Below are 24,516 nucleotides of genomic sequence, written 5' to 3'. Positions count from 1 at the left end.
ATTTAAAAAACATAATGGGTCCTAATTTTATAAGAAGTATGTCACGGATGATACAAATTCAGTATTTTATTCGGTCTTTGTATGAAGTGCTTTGGTGACACTCAATGGCGGAAATAGGTAGGGGCAGGAGGCACATGTCTCCAGTGGCTTTATTTTTTAGTGTAAAAAAATTGGGGTTTTTTCATTTAGCTCGAGTGGATTTTTTCTTGTCCATAAATTTCTATATTTTGCTGTCAAGGCATTAAGATTTTATTCTAAAGCCTTCATATTTTGCTAAAAAACTTTCATATTTTGTTCAAAAGCCTTCATATTTTGTTAAAAAAAAGTTGTTATGCTTTAAAATTTTTTTTTTTGTCTCCGGTAAAAAAAATCTATTTCCACCACTGGTGACACTAGCATGATAGATCGGTCATTCTAATTTTAACATGTACGTCATGATAGTCATGGTTAAAAGTGACCTAACAACCGGTATAAAGTACAAAAACAATATAGTTGCACATATGAAATCATAACAATAATTTATCCATTAATATAAATAAAATGAAATGAAATGAATACATAAATAAATAGATAGATAAAGTATAATATAATGTAAACCCCCACTATGTTTCAAGATTGGGTTATGATTATGACATAGTGATTAAAAGTATCAACCCAAAGTTTGTTTCTTTTTTATACTTTAATTATACCCCAATTAGTTAATTTGTCACCCACCGATTGAAATCATAAATCAAATCATTTAACTTCATTTTTTTTTTTTGTCACCAACTATGAGCCAACGCCACTCTACCAACTCAACCCAGATCGTTACTACTCACCCACACATACAGATTACAAACACCCTCTCTCTTTAATACTTATTATAAGATCTGTCTATTTGTCACACAATCTCATACACACATACATATAGATATAGATCCAGATACAAAAAATATACAGTAATTGGGTTGTGGGTTTTTTTGTCTTTGGTGCAATGAGAGAATCAAACAACACCAACGAAAACAATCCTAGCAGCAACGGATCATCATCACCAACACCACCACCACCTCAAGCACTCTTGGAAAGACTTAAAGATTATGGTCAAGAAGATGCTTTTGCTTTCTGGGATCAGTTATCTTCTGACCAACAAAACTACCTTGTTCAAGAAATTGAGGTTTTCTCCCCATTTTTTTGTATTAGTGTAAAAAGTTTGGATTTTTACTCGTTTGATTGCTTGCTTTTTATTGGGTATTAGTAATTTAGATTAGTTATTAGTATTAGTATTAAAAAGTTTGGAATTTTACTGGTTTAATTGCTTGCATTTTATTGGGTATTAAAGATTAAAGATTTGATTAGTTATTAGTATTAGTATAAAAAAGTTTGGATTTTTACTCGTTTAATTGCTTGCATTTTATTGGGTATTAGTAATTTTGATTAGCTAATTGTAGATCCTTTACTAGATTTGATGATTGGTAACTTTTATTGTAGTTTGTTTTGAGTTATTGAAAATATCACTAGGTCAAATTTGGGTGAAGTTTTGTTAGTTTCTACTTTCGATTTGTGATTATTACGAGTGTATACATAATGTGGGTTGTTATTGACGTTTCTGCAGAGTTTAGATCTTCCTAGGATCGATCGAATGATTAGGTGTTCATTCCAGTCCCATGGTTAGTGTTTTATTATACGCGTTTGGGTAAGTTTCTGTATCTGCATTTAATGGTGTTATTTAATAGTTGGTTTTTCAATTGATAAATTTAGGGTTACCGGCAGCGGCTATAGAGCCGGTGCCAGAGAGTTTGGTGTCAACTGTGGAAGATAGGAAACTTGAAGATCGAGAAAAATGGTGGAAAATGGGGTTAAAAGCTATTTCAGATGGGAAATTAGCTGTACTACTTTTATCTGGTGGACAGGTATGTTAGTTTTACTTTCCACAATTGTTATGATCTTCATTATGGTTCACTAGATTCTGAGTACCAATATCACTAGGTGACCTCAATTGATTCTATTGAGTATAATTAGTGGTTCTTGATTATATTGATCCTGGGGTTATTGTTATATGGATTATAAAGGATGATAACAAAGTGTAAAGACCTTTTTTTTTTATTTTTTTTTAATTTTTTTGTTTGAAATGATTTTAGAGAATGAGATTCTCTCTTTGGCTTACCTACTAAATTTGTGATAATTGTGGCAATTATATGATGTTTCCTTTTGCTCTTTTACTTCTAGAGATGCCAAAAGTTGATACTTAATCTGTGGGCACAATTAAAGGGAGTGGAAAGTAAAACATGATTAACGAAAAGTGAATTATGAATGAATAGGTGTTGATGTCTGTATAATAAAGTTTAATTTAAAGTGGTATGATTCTACATTAGAAGATATAATACCAATACAAGGGAATAATTCTCAATAGTTACTATGCTTTATTGACATGTATGATTACATTATATACATTTTCTTTAGTCTGAGTTTAATCAGTTCTAAGTTTGGCAATGGTGAAATTGTTGCATACTAGAGTATAAATCTATGTGTATATGAACTATAGCATGACAATGGTAGTCAAAAAAGGCGGCCCTTTAACAGCATAAAAACTATTTTTTTCCTAATAAATCGGAAGGTAGTTCAAAACTTGACAAAACGTTCATGATTTTAGATTTCAACATGTTCTTCCTTATGATGAAAAGTTAAATGCAGGGGACACGCCTTGGAAGTTCTGCCCCGAAAGGATGTGTCAGTAAGTATTTTTACATCAAATTCAAGTTTTAGCTTTTATATAAAATGTTTCTAATATTGATGTATCTAGGTTAAATTTTGTTTGTTAATGTCATTTTTTTACTTCATTTTAGATATTGGACTTCCATCAGGAAAGTCTCTATTTCAACTTCAAGCTGAGCGAATTCTGTGTCTTCAAAGATTAGCAGCTCAATCCATAACTGAGGGTGAGTTCAGTTACTTTGACGTTTCGTTATTGTTTATTAATTATTTTTTTTAATACAGATCAACCCTTTCGATAAAGTTGTAATCTTTTTTGGTCTATGTAGGTTCTGGTAATATTGTGCCAATACATTGGTACATAATGACCAGCCCATTTACTGATAAAAGCACACGCGATTTCTTCAAACATCACAAATATTTTGGTCTTGATGCTGATCAGGTGAGTTAACTTTTTTATATTTTATATTTTTTTTTAAAAGTTGGGAGTATATTTTATTTATGCCGAAAGCTATTTGGTGCAGATTACTTTCTTTTCACAAGGTACAATACCTTGTGTTTCAAAGGACGGTAGATTTATCATGGAAACTCCATTTCAGGTGGCAAAAGCCCCCGACGGAAATGGAGGAGTTTATTCAGGTAAAGTTTCAAGATCACTAAATCATAAATGCTCGTTTAGTTCCAACTGTTTTGACTTTGACTGTTAAATTCAGCGTTGAAGTATTCAAGACTATTAGAAGATATGTCTTCGAGAGGTGTCAAATATTTGGATTGCTACGGTGTTGATAATGCTTTGGTGCACATTTTTTATCCACTAAATTCTTTTTCTCTTTATTAATTATCCCGTAAAGAAAATATTGAATATTGAATATCGTTTAATGTCAGGTTCGTGTTGGTGATCCTACTTTCTTGGGCTATTTTATCGATAAGGGCGTAGCTTCCGCCGCTAAAGTTGTCCGTAAGGTGAGTTGTGTGGATTTCTTTTTTTTTTCTTTAATTTTTTTTGTTATTAGCTGATTACCAGCTGAATATAGAATAATAAACAATCATGTGAAATTACAGGCATACCCTCAAGAGAAAGTTGGTGTATTTGTAAGACGTGGTAAAGGCGGACCCGTAACCGTAGTTGAATACAGCGAGTTGGAACAGTCGCTCGCAAGTGAAATTAACCAGGGAACGGGCCGACTTCGATACTGTTGGAGTAATGTATAGTTTATCTTACCCTTTTCTTTTAAATATTTCTACCTTTTTTTCAAGATTAGTCAGACAGGTTTAACATGTATATATTTGGTCAATATTATTATTCCGCTCGTTGTATATTTCAGGTTTGCCTCCACATGTTCACTTTAGACTTCCTGAACCAAGTTGCAAACGGTCTCGAAAAGGACAGCATGTCAGTATAAACTTAAACTTTTCTGTTCTTTTTTATTTATTATTATTATTTTTAATAAATCGTGTCGTTAAGTTCTTAACCAAGTAAGGTGTTCTACTTTTATTGTAAAACTGACAGATATCATCTTGCTGAGAAGAAAATACCATCGATTCATGGCCAAACGGTGGGATACAAGCTAGAACAATTCATATTTGACGCATTTCCGTATGCACCGTCAACAGCACTTTTTGAGGTCAGTTATGTTTTTTTTTTTTTTTTTTTTTAACAGATCATAAGGAAAAGTCCACTTGTGATAATTTTCCTGATTTTTTCTTTCTGTTTTATATAATTATAGGTTTTACGTGAAGAAGAATTTGCCCCTGTGAAAAATGCCAACGGGTCAAACTTTGACACTCCAGACAGTGCCCGGCTTCTGGTTCTTCGTCTGCATACACGCTGGGTGGTTGCAGCAGGCGGGTTTTTAACACATTCAGTGCCTTTATATTCAACTGGTATACAATACTTGACTTTTAATCGTTAACTGATACGGTTAATGTCTAAAATACCCTTGACTGATAATTAGTGTCTTATTGCAGGTGTTGAGGTCTCACCACTTGTTTCGTACGCAGGCGAAAATCTTGAACCAATTTGCCGTGGTAGAACGTTCCATGCACCTTGTGAAATCACATTCTAGTTTTGCATCGTTAGTTTTTTTTTTTTTTTTTAATTTTCTTTGGCGTTTTAGTTGTTTCGTACAAAATACCTGAGAATATGTACGAATAGTCGAATAGCACTACCAAAGTTGATATTGTTTTGTGAACGAGGCTTCATTTTCATTTGTGAATTTTGATTCTATTTACCCTTTTACTTATGTTTTTAATTGAACGTAGTTTAAGCAATTCATCGTCGCGCAGTTACTTTATTAGAGGTGGAAGAAGCAATCCATCTTCGACTGGTGCACAATCATGTACTTAACATATGCAATTGTTGTATTTCGATAGTGAGTTTGTAATCATCAATATACTCGTAAACAATGTTGTAAAAGTCAGTCAACTAGGTCGATGTGTCGGTTTCCCGTCCCGACTTGCCCGAAAGCGCCTTAAAGTCGGTCAACGTTAACATGTTGGGTCAAAGTCATACCGAGTCGGCCGAGTCAGGTCAGTCAAGGTTAGGTTAATTAAAAAGTAGTAAATAAATAGAGTACTTGACATTTTTTCTTTCTTTTTTAGCAAAATAACGTAACAACATATAACAGAATCTGAGGATCAACAAGTACAACTAATACAACGATACAAAAGGGTACCCAAACCTAGCTAAAATAAACGGCACAAAAATTGACCTAAACAAAAGAACTAACATTGATGTTGTTGATAGTACAAAAGTTTGATAGGGTAACTACTTGTTTATTTGTCAACTAAATAAACTTTTACATTTTACATTTTGACCATTTAAATTCTAACACTTCAACACAATCAACTTTTCATTCAGAAGCTAAGATCACCTATCATTATGTGATGTTAGCACAATATATTATTATTTTTCTTAAAAGAAACAACCAAAATTCAATTACACAAATACAAATATGTCCAAACTCATTAAAAGAATGAACTACAAGATCTAAATATCCAGTTCAACACTATAATTACACATAAAACACCTGACCAACATTCAAAAGACTCTCATGAGGAATATTAAAGATCACACTATTCTCCCTGCAAATCTTCCTCAAAAATGCATACACATAATCAATCGAAATCTTCTTATAAAACGCCGAATCCCGCCTCGCCCTAACTACCGTATTCCCCATTATGTGGACCACCCCTGCATCTCGACAACTCGTTAAAAACTCCATTTCATCGACCTCCGTATGACTACTCACATGCCCTGATGACATCACTGGCGATTTAACCGGCACTATCGAGTCACACGATGATATCGTGAGGTCAACAACGGAAGAAAACGTATTCGTATTGTTATTTGCGTTTTCGGGAAGCAAAAAATCTCTCGAACGAGTTGTTTGCTGACCGTACAAACTATACTCATCCGAATCGGACCCGCCTTCCATCATTGACTCGAGTCTAACAAACATGAACAAATTCTCAAAAAGTTTTTTTTCAAATTCGTCGTCTTTTTTGTGTAGATCTTTGTACCCGTACCTCGCAACGCATCTAAACATGTGAAAATTCTTCGGCCCGATTCTTTTAACGAGAAATCGTTCGTCTTCTGGGACGGTGTAAACCGGAAGGTACTTAACACACACGAAAACGACAACCGAATGGATGGCGGGTAAGTTAGTTATGAAATGGGAGAATATATGTGGGACCCCACTTGCAAGCTCGGTGTACACGAGCCCAATTCCCGGGACCCGGACTAGACCTAAACTTGGACCGAGACCAAGAATCCATGCCATTGAAATCTTACTATACATTTCAAACTCGTACCGTTTTACCGTTCCGTAATGCCAAATGTACATGATGAAAAGGAAGACGGCGGCTATCACAAGTGGGACCCAACCACCTTGATCGACCTTGAAAAGGACGGCTGAAAAGTATGTGCATTCAACGACTAGAGATAAGGCGGCAAATATGAAGACGAGAAGCCAATGACAACGCCACACGAGTAGCATAATCAATATCATCAAGAACGTTGTGACGAGCATGACTATGACGACCGCCGTTCCTGTAAATATTGATTACAAACTTAATACTACTTTAAAAAGATTTATGTTAACCAAAGTGGATGTTATCAGTTGATATTTATAAACCTATACGGATTTGACTAATATTCACTAAACGAATAATTCAATAAAGTTGTAAACTCATTAACATTCATCAATCGAACGCCATGATGAATGTTATTGATTTTAGAATTTAGATTAGATTATTGAATATTTGTTCGATGAGTATTTGTCAAATACATATGGCTGATAACATTAGTCAACTTTTATGTTCATTTTGGTAACGTTCATCTTGATGAATGTTAACGAGTTTATCAATAATATTCGTCAAAAAAAAAAAAAAAAAAAAAAAAAAAATTTCTTCCACTCTTCCATGTAAATAAACCTTTTGGGTAAAGGGCTTTTGGGTTGGGGCAAAATATGGAGGCTTTGGGGCAAAATATGAAGGCTTTTAGGCCTGGAAAAAAAATCCACTAGGGGCAAAATAAAAAAATCCAAAATTTTGGGCCTGAAAATTTCACAAATCCACTGGGGCAGGTGCCCCCCTGCCCCTTAGTATTTTTGCCCTTGTGTGTGTATCTAAAGATATATAACCATAATATCTATATCTATGTGAAACGGTAAATGAAACAGTATACTGACCATAAGCATTTCCGATTTGATTTTGTTTTTTGAATCCAGCAGTCACAATAATGCAAAGAACCATAATGATCCAATTGACATCCGGTATATAAATCTGCCCGAGAAATTCACTTGACGTATGTATCACCTTAATTCTTGGAAAACAACCAAGTGCATTTGCCTGTTTGATTATTGAAAACGTAGCAGAAATAGTCGCCTGACTTGCAACTATAGCAGCTAATGTTGCAATAACAAACATCGGCCAATATACACCATCTGCAAAATCATCCAAAGTTGTATTACTTAAATTTTAATTTCTTTATTAAAAGAAAATCATAATGTGATCGAGTATTAAAATGGACTAAACATTTTAGTTATGTTATAAGAAAAATATTTTTGTGTTAATCTCATCTCATATTTTATATATAATTTAATTTAATATATATAATATTATAATTGGATAATATGAACCTGGAATAGATCGGTAAAATGCATCAGACACATGGTCCTTGTTTTTTATGAGGTAGGCGGCTTGTCCAGAATAGGCAAGAAGAAGGCATGGAAATACAACAACCGTAAATGCCAGCTGGATTGCTGACACTGGAAAATGTGCCAGGTCAGCAAAAAGTGCCTCCGTCCCTGTAATATTGTTAACAATCATTATTCATTAGTACTCTTGATTGTATCCACACTGATCTAATTTTTTGAATACATTAATTAGTTGGTTTTATGTATTAGAAGTACATTTTGCATGACTTCACCTGTTTGACCCATTGATCTATTTCCTTTATAAGTAATTGGGTCAAAAATGCCACCTCTATTTTAAAAACAATCTTGTGGCTATGTTTTCTTTGACTATTTTACCTGTTCCCTTTACAAGTAACTATCATAGACTTTTGTATTCTCTCAGGCCTGTTAAATAACTGTTTTATTAAGTCAGCATTACCAAAACATATGCTTTATCAATTCAGCATATATACCCACTTGTGAATCAGTGGCTGTCACTTGATAATATAACTTAATTTGTTTGACTTTTTCATTTGACTTAACCGGGCAGGTTGAAAGGTTGGTCATATTCAATGAACATAATATCACATATACTTATCTATTTAACTATCATTGACTTTTGCACTTATTGAATTTCCATAAATTATAGCTTAATCATTTCCACTGTCCACACGCGCGCACGCGCACACACACACACACACACACACACACACACACAGAGAGAGAGAGAGAGAGAGAGAGAGAGAGATGACCTGTTATACTGAGCATGATTCCTCCAAGTGAAGTCCAGCCATCTTTTCCTCTTCGTTTAAAGTAGCGAAAAATATAAAAGGGTGAAAACGCCCGCAACACCCCGACATCATGTTTCCAGATATTGAAAATTCCAATTCCTCCAATGAAAAGAAACCAAAGCAAGACAACTGGAGCAAAAAGCCATCCAACTTTATCAACACCATAGTGTTGCAGACTAAACAAACCTAGTAATATGACAACCGCCACAAGTATAACAATATCTGCAAGAAACACTACGTTATTTAGAACAAAACAAAATTGTATGAACAATCTTTTAATTGAGAATGTTTAGTTTAAGTATCAAGACGTACCATTACTCATCCCAGGGTGGTCTATCTTGATGCCACCGGAGGCCGATAGAACTGATCAAAATAGCTATGTTAGTCAGATATTTTATATAAGCATATGATGCTTTATATCTTCAGATTACAATATTAACTTAAAATAATAATTTAGAAAAAAAACTCTTCTTTGAACCTAAATTGAGAGACTCTTAGGCTATGTTTGATAAAAGAGTATGATTAAGTGTTGAATGGTTCAAAATCTGTTTGAATTTGGTTAAAACCCAATAACCTTTTGATAAATGTCCGTACGTATTCCGGACAGGGAAGACACACGAGTGCACTGAATCAACTAAGTATTAAGTCATACTAATAACTAAGTATTAAGTCATACAAATAATCAGAGTGCACTTCTTCTACTTTTGTTTACTAAATATAAACTCATTATCTAGTATAATCATTAAAAAGAAAAAACACCAACACTTTCAAAACGCATATCCAAACACCCCCTTAGATGAGTTGTAACTTGTCTAGTTTACCTGAAATAGCAGGAGTTAAAACTCCATCCCCAACTGCCATGCAAGCACCGATAAGAACAAGTAGAAGAAGAACATTCTTTTTATATAATGGTCCTTCCAACCATCTCTTTGTTTTTGCAGCAAACGACTTCTCGTGAATTGTACTTCGACTATAAGTTGTCAATTCCTCATCAGTTTTATGCTGATTAGGAATTGTATTAACTTTTGCGTGTCGACACAATAATGAGTAAAGAGCAAACGTTCCACCTGAATATAAATTACATTCAGGAAATAAAATACTGCTATTATGTAAATAACTAGACATTAATTAATGATTAGTCACAAGTTGAAGGGAAAAATGTACCTTGACCATTATCATTTGCGCGACAAACAATGAAAACATATTTGATAAGCGGCACAAGTGTAAGTGAGTAAATGATCAACGAAAGTGCGCCAATTATGTCTTCTGTATGCTCGATTCCATTAGGAAATGTATTGTTGAATACATACAAAGGAGACGTTCCTAAATCGCCATAAACAACTCCGAGACTTTGAAAAGCAAATCTCAGTAGCAACATTGCAGAAAACTTCTGCATTTCACAATTATTCGCTAACAAAGAGTTATTGACCTTTATTACTACACAAGTAACATAACAAAATTACAACTTTGTTTCTTAACATAGTTGACAAAGCCTTAATCATCCAAAATCATAACAAATTTATTCAGAAAGAAGCATGACACTTCAGGGTAGTCAAAGTCAAAGTCAATTTCTGAGAAATTTAAGCAAAACTCATTTTTGCATGATCAATTTAGACATTTAGTCAAACACAATTAATCACCAATCATAGATATAACACACCAAGATTCAAATTACTTTATCAGTAAATAAATCTCAAAGCCACCAAGAGGAAATCATAAATCAACTAGGTATAATCCCAATTTAGAAAAACAAAACACATATATAGACATTAGAATTCTATAAATACAAAACAATAGATCATAATCATAAAAGTCCAATATAGGACAAAATCAGTGAGAAATAAAAAATAACAACTTAAAGACAATTAGGAAAAGCTCAAAAAAATTACTAAAAAGTAGCAAAAAGTTACCTTTTCTCTATACATATGTTTAAGTCTACCAGCTTCTTCATCCATAGGCTGGTCAATCTTCTGCTCCAAAGCCCACATGCCACCTTTTGACTCATCCTCATCACTCATAAGATCACTTGCCATATTTCTAGATCAAAATTTCAGCTTGCATCCACTTCTTTAAAACCTCTTTATCAATTCAAGATTTGGATCAATTCACATCAACTTCAAGTTAATCACTAAAATGATCCCTATTCAGCTGAATTTGATTCTCAATCAATCAAATTGATAGAACCCCACTAAGAAAAATCCAACTTTTACAACAACCCAAGTGATGTCACCATCAAAATTGAACAAATTCCATTAATTTAACTAAGGTTCTGGGTTATCTTTTAGCTCATAAATTCTTATAAAGGAATAATTTTTATTTGTGGGTATTTGGAATAAGGACTAATACTTATGAGCCACAAAACATAAGAGGACAAAGACCCTACAGTAAGAAGAAAAAACAGAAGAAGGAAAAGGGGGCTATCAAGATAATTGGATGTACATGAAATTGGGGTGAACAATTTTTGTTTGTGTTGTCCTAGTATTTCAATTTCAACTCAAGTATTAATTTTAATTGAGTAAAATTACACAATCTCCATCTCTCTCTCACATACATTATTGAGAGAGATGAGAGAGAGTATTGGTTGCAGTCACTTTCATGGTAACACGTTTATAAACGTCAGATGTTGTTTATATATTCTTGAATCTTGATGATTCGGTTTTAATTAAAATAAAAAAAATGTTTAATTTGCTACTCCATGTAACAGTATGGTCTCGACTCTCTACACTGGTGGATCAAATTTGAACGAATTCTAAAGTTATACTACCTCCTCGAATATACTACGAGGGTACGTTTGATAAAACTGAATGATCAAAAAATTATACTACCTCCTCAAATATACTAAAGATTTGTTTGATAAAACTGAATGATTTAGCGCTGAATAGTTCAAAATCTGAATGATTCAAAGTCTCTAAATTAATTTTGTTCTGAATGAAAAAAGCTGTTTGATAATCATTTAAAATAAATGATATGGATTAAGTAAAATTACCTTATTAACATGTAATATGAATTAAAAATTCAATATATTTAAGTGTTCAGGATATGATTTTAGAAGAATATTTCAAAAAATTTAGGCTTTTAATGGTTAAGAGAGCGTTTCAGCTCTGAATGGTTCAGCAGTAAATTCTGAACCATTCAGCATCATATGTCATTCAGAGGTCAGAAACAAACGCTCTGAATGCTGAATGATTCATCATTCAGCGTTGAACCATTTCATTAAGAGGCAAGCAAACACACCAGTCACATATGAGTCACATATTAATAGTATAGACAAAAAACACACAGAAAAATACTTTAATTTCTGTTTACTTTCCAGTTTACCCTTACTTTTTCTTTCTTTTTTAATCCTATGATTCCTATCCACATACATTAAGCATATAATAGAATTTTACCTTATTATTCTTATCTATATATGAAAGTGAGCTATTAATTTAGGACAACCAAAAATGAAATACCAGACTATTAAGGCCACTTGCAATCGTTCAGTTCTTTCACATACATTTTTACTGCCACATCAGCGCCACATCACCACAAACCCTTTAACATTCCTTTCACTAAACGCTCACTATCATACACTTCATTTTAAACTTTAACCCATTTAAATTTTAATTATTAAAATATAATAATAAACACAAAAAAGGGTGTACATGTAATAAAATTAAATAAAATAGTCATCGGGGCCCACTTGCACATTTGATATTTCCGTTGTAGCACTCACAAACGGACCATTTAACTGAATGCTACCAATCAATGTTATTGGGTCACAAATCGTTAATGGGTTCGTTGACGGTAGATAAGAAGTGGCCTAATATGGAACGGAGGGAATATTATATTTGTCCATACATAAAACACATAATTTGAAAAGGAAGTACTTACATGTATTTTTGTATTAATTTTTAAGTCTTACCTCTAACTAATTTAGAACTTTTCAAAATGATACACTAACAATAAATTTGAAAAGAAAGAAGAAAAATCCTGTAAAATAACCTTAAAATGGTAAAAAAATAAAATAAATGACATACCGTGTAATTTGTTGGTATTTGTTATAATATTTATATAACATTTACAACAACATCAGTGGAGATAATTTGTAATTTCACACTTAATTACACTTTATTTTTTAAAAAGTTAAAAAGGTAACACTTAAGAAATGAAGATAAAGGAGAAAAGGAAAAGAAGGTGGAAACTTAAGCTGTATCCTTACAAACTGTAGCTCATGATAGATTTTTAATTTTTTAGATGAGGTATTAGACTTAGATTTATTTATGGGCCGTTAAGATTTGATTATAAATTGTCTAAACGTAATCTCCATATAAACACATTAACTTTTCTCGGAATAAAACCATACCAAACTGTTTTGAGCTGTGATGAAGGCAAGGAATTTCGGTCTATAATTTTGCGAGCTGCTCTAACCAAAAATCCCTCATCTGCACTAATCGAACACTTCCACCCATCAGGATGATCACGCAAAATTGGGATACCAATCTGTTCTAGTAACTCGTTAAAAGCATTTTTGTTTCGGCCATTCGAAATGTCTCTAACCCATGAAAAATTCCAATTATCATTGACAACCTTATCCACAATAAAACAATCCGAATTTGCATCAAGATGAAACAGTCTATTAAAACGAGAGGCAAGAGATGAGTTACCACACCAAGAATCATGCCAAAAGCGAATAGAATTACCATTACCAACAACCAACTTGATAGTATCCGGAGGTAACAAATTGTTGGAGATAACCTTACTACAAGTGGAGACAACGTCCGCCCATATACTATGGGATGAAACAGCAACCTTATCAAAATCGTTACCATGAATAGCTTTAATAATAGTGACCCACAAATCGTTAGGGTTTGTTAAATACCGCCACCTCCATTTAAAAATAAGAGCTAAATTAAACGCTTTGAGACTACCAATGTTTAGACCCCCATTATTGTGACGACCCGGAAATTTCCGACCAAATTTAAACTTAATTCGTATTTGATTTTGACAAGATGAGCAAATTCTGTAATGTTGAGTAACAAAGTTTGTAAACTATATTCATAATATCATTTGACCTTCGACCGCTTCCGAAGATTCACGAACAATTGGATGTAAATGAATATGTATTTAAATAAATAAATAAATATATAAATGTAAATATATATAATAATTTGAATTTATAAAATATAATGTAAACATTAGAATTAAGTATGTAAAATAAGATACAAAATAATTAAGTGTAATCTAAAATGAATCTATATATAATTATATGAGTACTATGTATAATTAATATTATAGGTATATTGTAATATATATAAAATATATAAAATATATAAATATTCAAATATGTTATTATAAAACAAGTATTACATAATTAATGAAATGTAAGGATATATAATAATTAGAAATAATAAAATATAGTTGAATTATTAGAAGTAAATATGTAAAATAGTATACAAGATAAAAAAAATTATTACTAATATAAAGCTATGAATAGATATATATGATTTCTATATTAATTATCATCATATGTATATTAGAATATATATAAAAGTTATAAATATATATATTACTTATATATTATCTTTTCATATGCAAACACACATTATACAAAGTATTTATATTAAGATGTTTAAATATTAAATATTTAGCATATGTTATCATGTAATATATATTGTATAATATTAATATATTAAGTGTAATTATAAGTTAGAAATATAAGTGTTATACTAAAATTAGTATTACTTTCATTATTATTATTATTAAAATTAAAATCAGTATTTAATAGTATTAATTTTCAATTTATAACATATAAAGTTTGATATATATATATATATATATATATATATATATATAAATTGTTATAGTATTATTATTATTATTATTATTATTATTATTATTATTATTATTATTATTATTATATTAAGAGCATTATTGTTATAGTTATTTATAATTACTAATTAATAAGATTAATTAATATACAAATAAATAAATATATACAGGTCCATAAAATCAGATTTAATTATAAAATCAGATATATATAATCGATGTATACAGATATATTCATGCATTTGCTAGCGATCCCTTTCAACCTTATTACCTTTTCTGTACGATCGACCCTATTTTCACAATAATACAATCTGTGATTAACCAGTGTTTCAACTCCAATTATTAATTCGTTTTATATATTAAAGGTTGCATTTGTGGAAATCAAAAAGCAAAACAAAATTAGATAAAACCGCTCGACACTCTGTTCATTTTTTTTTTTTTACCAAAACTTGAATTCTAAATCAATCTCAAAATCCATTAATGCAGGATTGTTAGGCATCTCGTACTCGAACTCCCTGTAAATTTTCAAGTCTCAATTCTTTCTATAGATTGATAATTTTCGAGTCAAACCTTTAAGAGCAAAAAGTCAAACCTGTGTTCTTCATTCAAATTGAAGTTTTGTAAATCGTTTTCGTTGAAATTAGTGATTGAGAAAGATCCTAATGATCATTTGAAACTCAACTCATTTTATAATCATTGGCTAAAACATTTCAAAAATCAAAAATCAAAAATCAAATTTTTTTTTTGTTCTTGGCAGCGATGATTACAGCTGCTGTATTCTGTTTTATAAATTTTTTTTAATTATGTATGTTAATTACAGATATGTCGTTTCTATTTATGTTTCAAACATAAATCAAATTTCAATTTGAGATTGGATGGATCTCTGGTCGACGGTTTAGATTGAAGAAGAAGATGATGAAAATAGAAAATGAATTCGGGTTAAAAATATTTTGGTTCAGTAATATTTCGGAAAATGGGCACAGCCCAGCTAGTTTAAGTGTGTGTCGGGGAAGCGTGAGGTCTCGGGTCCAATCCCTGCTTGGTGCAATTCTTTTTAAAATGGGCATTCTAAGGTAGTCTTTTTTTTTTAAAAAAAAATCATTATAATTATTATTATTATTGATATTACAATTATTATTGTTATTGTATTATTATTATTATTATTATTATTATTATTATTATTATTATTATTATTATTATTATTATTATTATTATTATTGTTAGTTTAGAACACTTATTATTATTAATACAAGTATTATTATAAAGGTTAACATTTATGATTATAAGTACTAATATGATTTTAACAATTATAAAAGTATGATTATCGTTATTATTGTTATCATTAATATTTTTATCATAAGTATTATTATTATATTTACTATCATCATTAATATTAATGTTAAGGTTATTATTACTACTATTATAAATATTATGAAATGGTTACGAATATAATTAAAAACTATGTGTCATGTCATAAAAGATTATAAAATGTGTAAGATTTAGAACATGAATGTAAGGTTAATAGATGTATCACGGAGATGCTTTTCATAAAAAGATGATCAATAATCATAGGATATAATTTGAACTCGAATTTGAACATGAAAATAATTATGATATAAGAATAATCATGGTTATGAACTTTTAAACGAAGTATCATTATTATTATCATTATAACTAAAATATTTAGATATATTATAATTACTATCATGATTATAATTATTATTATTATCATAACTATCAGTAACAGAAAAATTGATAATTTCTTACAAGTATTATTATTATGACCATTATTACTAAAAGTATCATTATTCTAAGTGTCATTATTTTTAATATATTAGTTACTACAAATAAAGTGATTTGTATTATTATCAAAGTTAGTATTTTCAATATTAAAACTAATTGTTATTATTATTAACACTATTTTAGTATTAGTAAAGACATTATTTTAACAAACCAAAAGTTATTCATACAAATATATTAAATACATATATAAAAACTATATAAATATTACATTACTATTTTAAATAAGTAATATATAATTAACATATACAAACGGGTTTGATTATTATTACATGTTAATTATATGTGTTAATGTATATATAAATGATATAGGTTCGTGAATCCAAGGCCAACCCTGCATTGTTCAGTATCGTCATGTGAATATTTTTACGACAAAATATTGTATCGTGAGTTTCATTTGCTCCCTTTTTAAATGCTTTTGCAATATATATTTTTGGGACTGAGAATACATGCGCTGCTTTTATAAATGTTTTACAAAATAGATACAAGTAATTGAAACTACATTATATGGTTGAATGATCGAAGCCGAATATGCCCCTTTTTAGCTTGGTAGCCTAAGAATTAGGGAACAGACCCCCTAATTGACGCGAATCCTAAAGATAGATCTATTGGGCCCAACAAGCCCCATTCTGGAATTTGGAATGCTTTAGTACTTCGATTTTATCATGTCCAATGGGTGTCCCGGAATGATGGGGATATTCTATATGCATCTTGTTAAGGTCGGTTACCAGGTGTTCAATCCATATGAATGATTTTTGTCTCTATGCATGGGACGTATATTTATGAGAACTGAAAATGAAAATCTTGTGGTCTATTAAAATGATGAAAATGAATGTTTATGATAAACTATTGAACTCACCAACCTTTTGGTTGACACTTTAAAGCATGTTTATTCTCAGGTATGAAAGAAATATTTCACTGTGCATTTGCTCATTTTAGAAATATTACTTGGAGTCATTCATGACATATTTCAAAAGACGTTGCATTCGAGTCGTTGAGTTCATCAAGATTATTATTAAGTCAATTATAGTTGTATATATTATGAAATGGTATGCATGCTCGTCAACTTTCGATGTAATGAAAGTTTGTCTTTTAAAAACCAATGCAATGTTTGTAAAATGTATCATATAGAGGTCAAGTACCTCGCGATCTAACCAAATGTAATGTATTCGTCCATATGGATTAGGACGGGTCATCAGAATTATCATAAGAAGCCAACACTTTGTCCCATTTGATCCATGCCATTCTTTTAGAAGAATTCGTTCCACCCCAAAAGAAACGAGCCCTAATCGATTCGAGCCGTTTTAACATAGCCTCCGGGTATTTGAATAGGGACATCAAATAAATCCCTATACTTCCCATGACCGATTTTACTAACGTTAGTCTACCTCCTGAAGAAATATGACTTGCCTTCCATGATGAAAGTCTAGCACGAAACTTTTCATGTAAAGGCTCCAAATTAGCAATTCTTTTCATATTCGAACCAATGGGTAAACCGAGATACGTAGTCGGAAAGAAACCCGCTCTTGCCCCAATAACATTAGCAAGTGAAACAACCTCATTATCCGAAACACCTACACCGAAAATATGGGATTTAGAGATGTTTAATCTCAACCCTGATACACGATAAAAAATGTCAAGAATAATAAGTATATGCCTTACTTCCGTAACTCTCCAATCTGAGAAAATTATCACATCATCCGCATAAATAAAGTGTGACAAATGGATCAAATCCGAACCCACTTTAATCCCTTGAATATAATTAATTTCCATGGCTCGATGAAAGGCAAGGTGGAGACCTTTCATGACAATGATAAATAAGAAAGGACTAAGTGGATCACCTTGTCTCAGTCCCCTTTTTAGAGGAAATTCACGGGACGGACTACCATTAATAAGAACCGAAGATTTAGCGTAATGAAGGCATCCTTGTGACGATCGCTCCAAATCCATATGGACGAACACGTCATTCATCGATTTCATTGCGAGGTATTTGACATCTATATGATACGCTTTGTGAACATTGCATTCTTTTGAAAAGGCACACCATAAATGAATATTTAAATCAAAGGTTTTTGACATCTGATGATTTCTACATATAGACAGTCACCGTAATATAATAGTTTACAACAATACTTCCATTGACAATGCAGTCAAAATAAGATAGATGGTGATGATTTGTGAATGCAACATTTTCTCGAATAAAGCATGTATGACTCCATGCACATATCTTGTCTAACATATAAGCAAACAGCGGAAGACTTCTAGGGAACCTGAGAATAAACATGCTAACAAGTGTCAACACAAAGGTTGGTGAGTTCATAGTTTTAGTGTTGCACATAATCTGTATATAAAGGTGGATCACAAGATTTCAGTTGTTTCATCCAGAAACGTTTATCAAAATATTCTACAAGATTGAGCACCATGGTAACTAAACTTTAACTTTTTAATAAGTACCCCTGTTTTAACATACATGCAACCAACATGTACAATACACGCAAACTAACGTGTACTAACCTCAAATAGGATACGTCTGTTTTATAGTTCATGCTAGGGTTTCTATACCTGGAACAGACGGGGATGTCAAGCCCTATGGATCCATATACTACTACTCGCGCCCACCAGTTCTTATAACTGGCAGTTACTAGTTACTAAAGCTAAGGGATTTTCAGTTTAAACTCAGTGTAGAATTTAGTATGTACTTGTATCCATTGCGTTTAAAATAAAGTGCATGTATTCTCAGCCCAAAAATATAGATTGCAAAAGTAATTAAAAAGGGAGAAAATGAAACTCACGCATATAAATATTGTAAATCAGTTAATAAAGCATTTGCATGTATTGTCAGCCCAAAAATGTAAAGAGTAAAAGGGATCATATGAAACTCACCTTAGCAGCACATAAAGTTGTTCACCGAAATGTGACCGAAACTTGAAATACCAAATAACCGTAGATCTCAACCTAGAGAACATATGTTGGTCAATAAATGTCTATCAAGCTAGGTCAGGTCATAGTGTATCACAATCCTAATGCTCGAGATCAACATACAAAAGTTTATCAAAAGTCATTTCAAAAAGTCAATCTGACTTAATACTATAGTTGAATGATCATGGCAATCGAAACATTTTAAGATTTCACATAGTTTCCCAATTCTTGTAAAATTAGACTATAGTTTTTATAAGGCTTTAAAACATGATAAAACAGTCAATTTTGACAATTATTCAACAAAACGAGACGTGCCTTATATAAGGATTCATTTACTCGGCTGGTAATATTAAAAAATCTAATTTATCAATCTTACAAACAAGTTGTTTAAATATCAATTGTAGATTCAAGAGCAATTTCAATTAATGTCAATCATAATTCAGTTGATCATATCTTTTAATTCGTTCACCGAAATTACGCGTTTTCTAAATGAAAAGTTATTGATTTTTTGCCAGCTTTCCAAAAACATGCATATCATATACCTTTTATCAGTAATATATGTATTTAATTCGTGATTCATTATAAACTGTTTAACGATGAAATTTAGCATACAAGCATGCATAAACATATATACTCGAGCACTAGACATGTATACATTATTAATATATAAAAGATAAGATATGAATGCTCACGTATCAATATTGTGATTCAATATTGCAGGAAAGTACGTAGACGCAACAGAGATGATAAACACTAGATTTGACTTGTGAACAATACCCATGAACATTATCCATAACATCCAAAGCTATAACCCATAATTTTCCTTAGCTCTATCCCGCTCCTAAAATTCCGTTTTGAAAATCCCCCGAGCATAACTCCATCGTAGTATTTTATGTATACTACTAATACTTAATTTGAATATTGCACTAGAATTATTACGGAATAAAAATATATGAAATAAATATATATGTACATATATGTGTGTGTTTCTGCAATCGATCGATCGATCGATATATATAGTTAGAAAATAATATTATAATAATAAAATGAATCAAACGTGTTTAATTATAATAATATAATAAAGTAATAAAATAATAATATAATAATAAAAGGAATCATACGTTTATAATTATAATAATATAATAATATAATAAAGTAATAATATAATAATAAAATAATAATATAATAATATAATAAAGTAGAATATAATAATAAAATCGAATCGATTAAGATTTTAAAAGTAGTATTTTTAAAATACTTCAGGGGTATTTTATGTAACTTATAATTAATAATTTTAATCATGTCACTTTTATGTGAATAGTAAATTAATTAATTTTGTTTAATTTACTATTCATATGAATAGTAAATGAATTAATTTCTATTCAACTATTTAAGCTACACGTTGTTGTACGTTGTGCTTTACAAATTGTACATTTTTAATTTAACTTCGTTTCTTAAAAAAAAAATTACAAAAATTATATCATAAAAATAAAACGACTTAATACGTAAAATTTTTAATTTGAAAAGCATTGTTTAATAGTAAATTTTTATCATTTCATATATAAATATTATTCGCATGATTCCGTATATATTGAAAACTCTTATGTTTATATAATACATGTTATGACGTTCGTGGATCGTCGGACAAACAGGGTAATTGAATAGTTCAAGAATTTTGAGATTCAGTTTTATAGACTTTGCTTATCGTGTCGGAAACGTTAAAGATTAAGTTTAAATTTGGTCAGAAATTTCCGGGTCATCACAATCCTTTAATCCAATCACACAATTGATGACTAAAACCGAGGGTAGAAAGCATGAAAAGAAGATAATCCCAGTTGATCGAGTCATATGCTTTCTCGAAATCAACCTTAAAAAGAATCATCTTATCGTTTTTCTTTTTATACCACGAAATTATCTCACTCAACATAAGCGGTCCATCAAGAATCTGTCGGCCTTCGATGAACACCTATTGAACCGGGCTAATAATCTTGCTAATAACACCTTGTAAACGTTTCGTTAAAATTTTCGTAACCACTTTATAAAAGCACCCGACTAACAAAATAGGGCGAAAATCCTTAAGTAACATGGGGTTAGATATCTTCGGTATTAACGAAAAGAAAGCCGAGTTTGCACCACGGGGCATGGTACAAGAGGAAAAAAATCCTCGAATATCCCTGCAAAAATCGAAACAAAATAAGTCCCAAAAATGCTTAAGAAAGCGAAACGAAATACCGTCCGGGCCTGGAGCCTTAGAACTACCACAACTCCAAACTGCTCGTTTAATCTCTTCATCATCAACATTTTTATCAAGCTGTTCGATATCAGTAGTAGACAAGCGTGAGTTAGGGACCACGTTACCGAAAGAAGTAATGTCATGTTGCTGATCGAATCTGTTTTCAAAAAACTCCACAAATTTATTTTTGATTTCATCCGGCTCATCATACCACACACCTTCGACTAAAACACCCTGAATTTGTTGAACACGTCTTTTATGTTTTAGAGAAGCATGGAAAAATTTGGAGTTTTCATCGCCCTCGACATCCCATTTAATACACGCTTTTTGTATCGTATCAATATTGATGATTTTGGTAATGTCTTCTCTTTCTGAATTAAGGGTATTTCTCATATTGATGTCATCAGTAGTTGCATTTCCCAAATCAATTAACTTATCAAGGTCATTTATTTTTTCTTTAATCTCATTTAAACGTATCACATCAGTGGACCTCGACATATGAATCCATTGTTTAAGATGACCTTTTAGCAACCTAAATTTAGCGACTATATCCAAATTAACATCAACTTTAATGATCTCCCAAGCGTTACGAACAGCTAGATCGAAGTCGGGACGGGCGAATCAAGAATCGAAAATCTTAAAATAAGTCGGACCAAAGTCTACCTTTTCTTGAAACAACAAAAGCGGAGAATGATCCGAACAGCCTCGGGGAAGAACTACACCCTTCAAATCGTTTATAATATTATAAACATTATTAGTAACAAGGAAGCGATCGATCTTACTTAGTTTACTACCCGATTTGGTTCGCCAAGTAAATTGTAGACCGCCTAATGGAACATCCACCAACATATTGTTATCTATAAACTCGTTAAAAACTCTAGCGTCATTATGGCAAAAGATAGAACCACTTCGTTCATCTATATTTCTAACAGAATTCCAATCGCCCATCATTATGTAATCCCCCGGGTTGCTAACCATAAAGTTAGAAATTTTGTCCCAAAGAATAACTTTATCCGCCATGGCTTGAGGCGCATAAACGTTGACCATGTAAACCTCAAAGTTAAACCGTAACCAAGTGCCCTTAACTATAACGTAATTATCGTCACACCAAATATTACTACGAATAAAAGAGTTCGGATCCCATATCGATATGACACCTCCCGAGTATCCACGGGCCAACGTCAAGGTAAAATCAAATTATTATTACCCCAAAACGAACGAAGACGAAACATTTGTAACTGAGACAATTTAGATTCTTGAATAGCCAAGAATTGAACATTATTAGCGATACATAAATCTTTGATCCATTTTCTCTTGTCAAACATAAGCGATCCACAACTATTAATAGACAAAATCATCATTGGAAATTAAGTCTATCGAATTCACGGTTTGGGGTTAACTTACAATTTTTTAAGGAATATCTGTAGTGACCCGAACTTTTCCATGTTTATATATATATTAAATGAAATTGTTATTTACATGATTAAGTGTTTCCAACATGTTAAGAAATTAAACTTGTTAAGACCTGATTAATTGAAATAGGTTTCATATAGACAATTGACCACCCAAGTTGACCGGTGATTCACGAACGTTAAAACTTGTAAAAACTATATGATGACATATATATGATTATATATATAGTTAACATGATATTATGATAAGTAAACATATCATTAAGTATATTAACAATGAACTACATATGTAAAAACAAGACTACTAACTTAATGATTTTGAAACGAGACATATATGTAACGATTATCGTTGTAACGACATTTAATGTATATATATCATATTAAGGGATATTCGTACATCATAATATCATGATAATATAATAATTTAAAATCTCATTTTATATTATAAACATTGGGTTAACAACATTTAACAAGATCGTTAACCTAAAGGTTTCAAAACAACACTTACATGTAACGACTAACGATGACTTAACGACTCAGTTAAAATATATATACATGTAGTGTTTTAATATGTATTCATACACTTTTGAAAGACTTCAAGACACTTATTAAAATACTTCTACTTAACAAAAAATGCTTACAATTACATCCTCGTTCAGTTTCATCAACAATTCTACTCGTATGCACCTGTATTCGTACTCGTACAATACACAGCTTTTAGATGTATGTACTATTGGTATATACACTCCAATGATCAGCTCTTAGCAGCCCATGTGAGTCACCTAACACATGTGGAAACCATCATTTGGCAACTAGCATGAAATATCTCATAAAATTACAAAAATATGAGTAATCATTCATGACTTATTTACATGAAAACAAAATTACATATCCTTTATATCTAATCCATACACCAACGACCAAAAATACCTAAAAACACTTTAATTCTTCAATTTTCTTCATCTAATTGATCTCTCTCAAGTTATATCTTCAAGTTCTAAGTGTTCTTCATAAATTCTACAAGTTCTAGTTTCATAAAATCAAGAATACTTCCAAGTTTGCTAGCTTACTTCCAATCTTGTAGAGTGATCATCCAACCTCAAGAAATCTTTCTTATTTACAGTAAGATATCTTTCTAATATAAGGTAATACTAATATTCAAACTTTGATTCAATTTCTATAACTATAACAATCTTATTTCGAGTGGAAATCTTACTTGAACTTGTTTTCGTGTCATGATTCTACTTCAAGAACTTTCAAGCTATCCAAGATCCTTTGAAGCTAGATCAATTTGTCTCTTTTCCAGTAGGTTTATCCACAAAACTTGAGGTAGTAATGATGTTCATAACATCATTCGATTCATACATATAAAGTATCTTATTCGAAGGTTTAAACTTGAAATCACTAGAACATAGTTTAGTTAATTCTAAACTTGTTCGCAAAAAAAGTTAATCCTTCTAACCTGACTTTTAAAATCAACTAAACACATGTTCTATATCTATATGATATGTTAACTTAATGATTTAAAACCTGGAAACACGAAAAACACCGTAAAACTGGACATACGCCGTCGTAGTAACACCGCTGGCTGTTTTGGGTTTGATAATTAAAAACTATGATAAACTTTGATTTAAAAGTTGTTCTTCTGGGAAAATGATTTTTCTTATGAACATGAAACTATATCCAAA

The 24,516-nt window shown here is 31.2% G+C and overlaps 2 protein-coding genes across 2 annotated transcripts; one reads left to right on the top strand and one right to left on the bottom strand.

Annotated features, from left to right (window-relative positions):
- Positions 1 to 730: 730 nt before the first annotated feature.
- Positions 731 to 4,921, top strand: LOC139896760 (UDP-N-acetylglucosamine diphosphorylase 1-like). Its single transcript, XM_071879397.1, has 14 exons — positions 731 to 1,153; positions 1,592 to 1,646; positions 1,738 to 1,889; positions 2,671 to 2,710; positions 2,823 to 2,915; positions 3,018 to 3,130; positions 3,213 to 3,327; positions 3,402 to 3,484; positions 3,574 to 3,651; positions 3,751 to 3,894; positions 4,014 to 4,081; positions 4,199 to 4,313; positions 4,416 to 4,572; positions 4,657 to 4,921. The coding sequence occupies exons 1-14, from the start codon at positions 974 to 976 to the stop codon at positions 4,752 to 4,754; spliced, it is 1,491 nt and encodes a 496-aa protein (XP_071735498.1). The 5' UTR covers positions 731 to 973; the 3' UTR covers positions 4,755 to 4,921.
- Positions 4,922 to 5,523: 602 nt separating this feature from the next.
- On the bottom strand, positions 5,524 to 11,012 carry LOC139896759 (potassium transporter 11-like). Its single transcript, XM_071879396.1, has 8 exons — positions 10,567 to 11,012; positions 9,821 to 10,046; positions 9,478 to 9,723; positions 8,969 to 9,019; positions 8,618 to 8,878; positions 7,830 to 7,997; positions 7,380 to 7,634; positions 5,524 to 6,739 (listed from the first exon to the last, which is right to left on the bottom strand). Exons 1-8 carry the CDS (start codon positions 10,687 to 10,689, stop codon positions 5,703 to 5,705), a joined length of 2,367 nt encoding a protein of 788 aa, XP_071735497.1. The 5' UTR covers positions 10,690 to 11,012; the 3' UTR covers positions 5,524 to 5,702.
- Positions 11,013 to 24,516: the final 13,504 nt, after the last annotated feature.

This window comes from Rutidosis leptorrhynchoides, chromosome 3, assembly GCF_046630445.1.
Source record: "Rutidosis leptorrhynchoides isolate AG116_Rl617_1_P2 chromosome 3, CSIRO_AGI_Rlap_v1, whole genome shotgun sequence".
NCBI lineage: Eukaryota > Viridiplantae > Streptophyta > Magnoliopsida > Asterales > Asteraceae > Rutidosis > Rutidosis leptorrhynchoides.
This window is presented reverse-complemented; position numbering and strand designations above follow the sequence as displayed.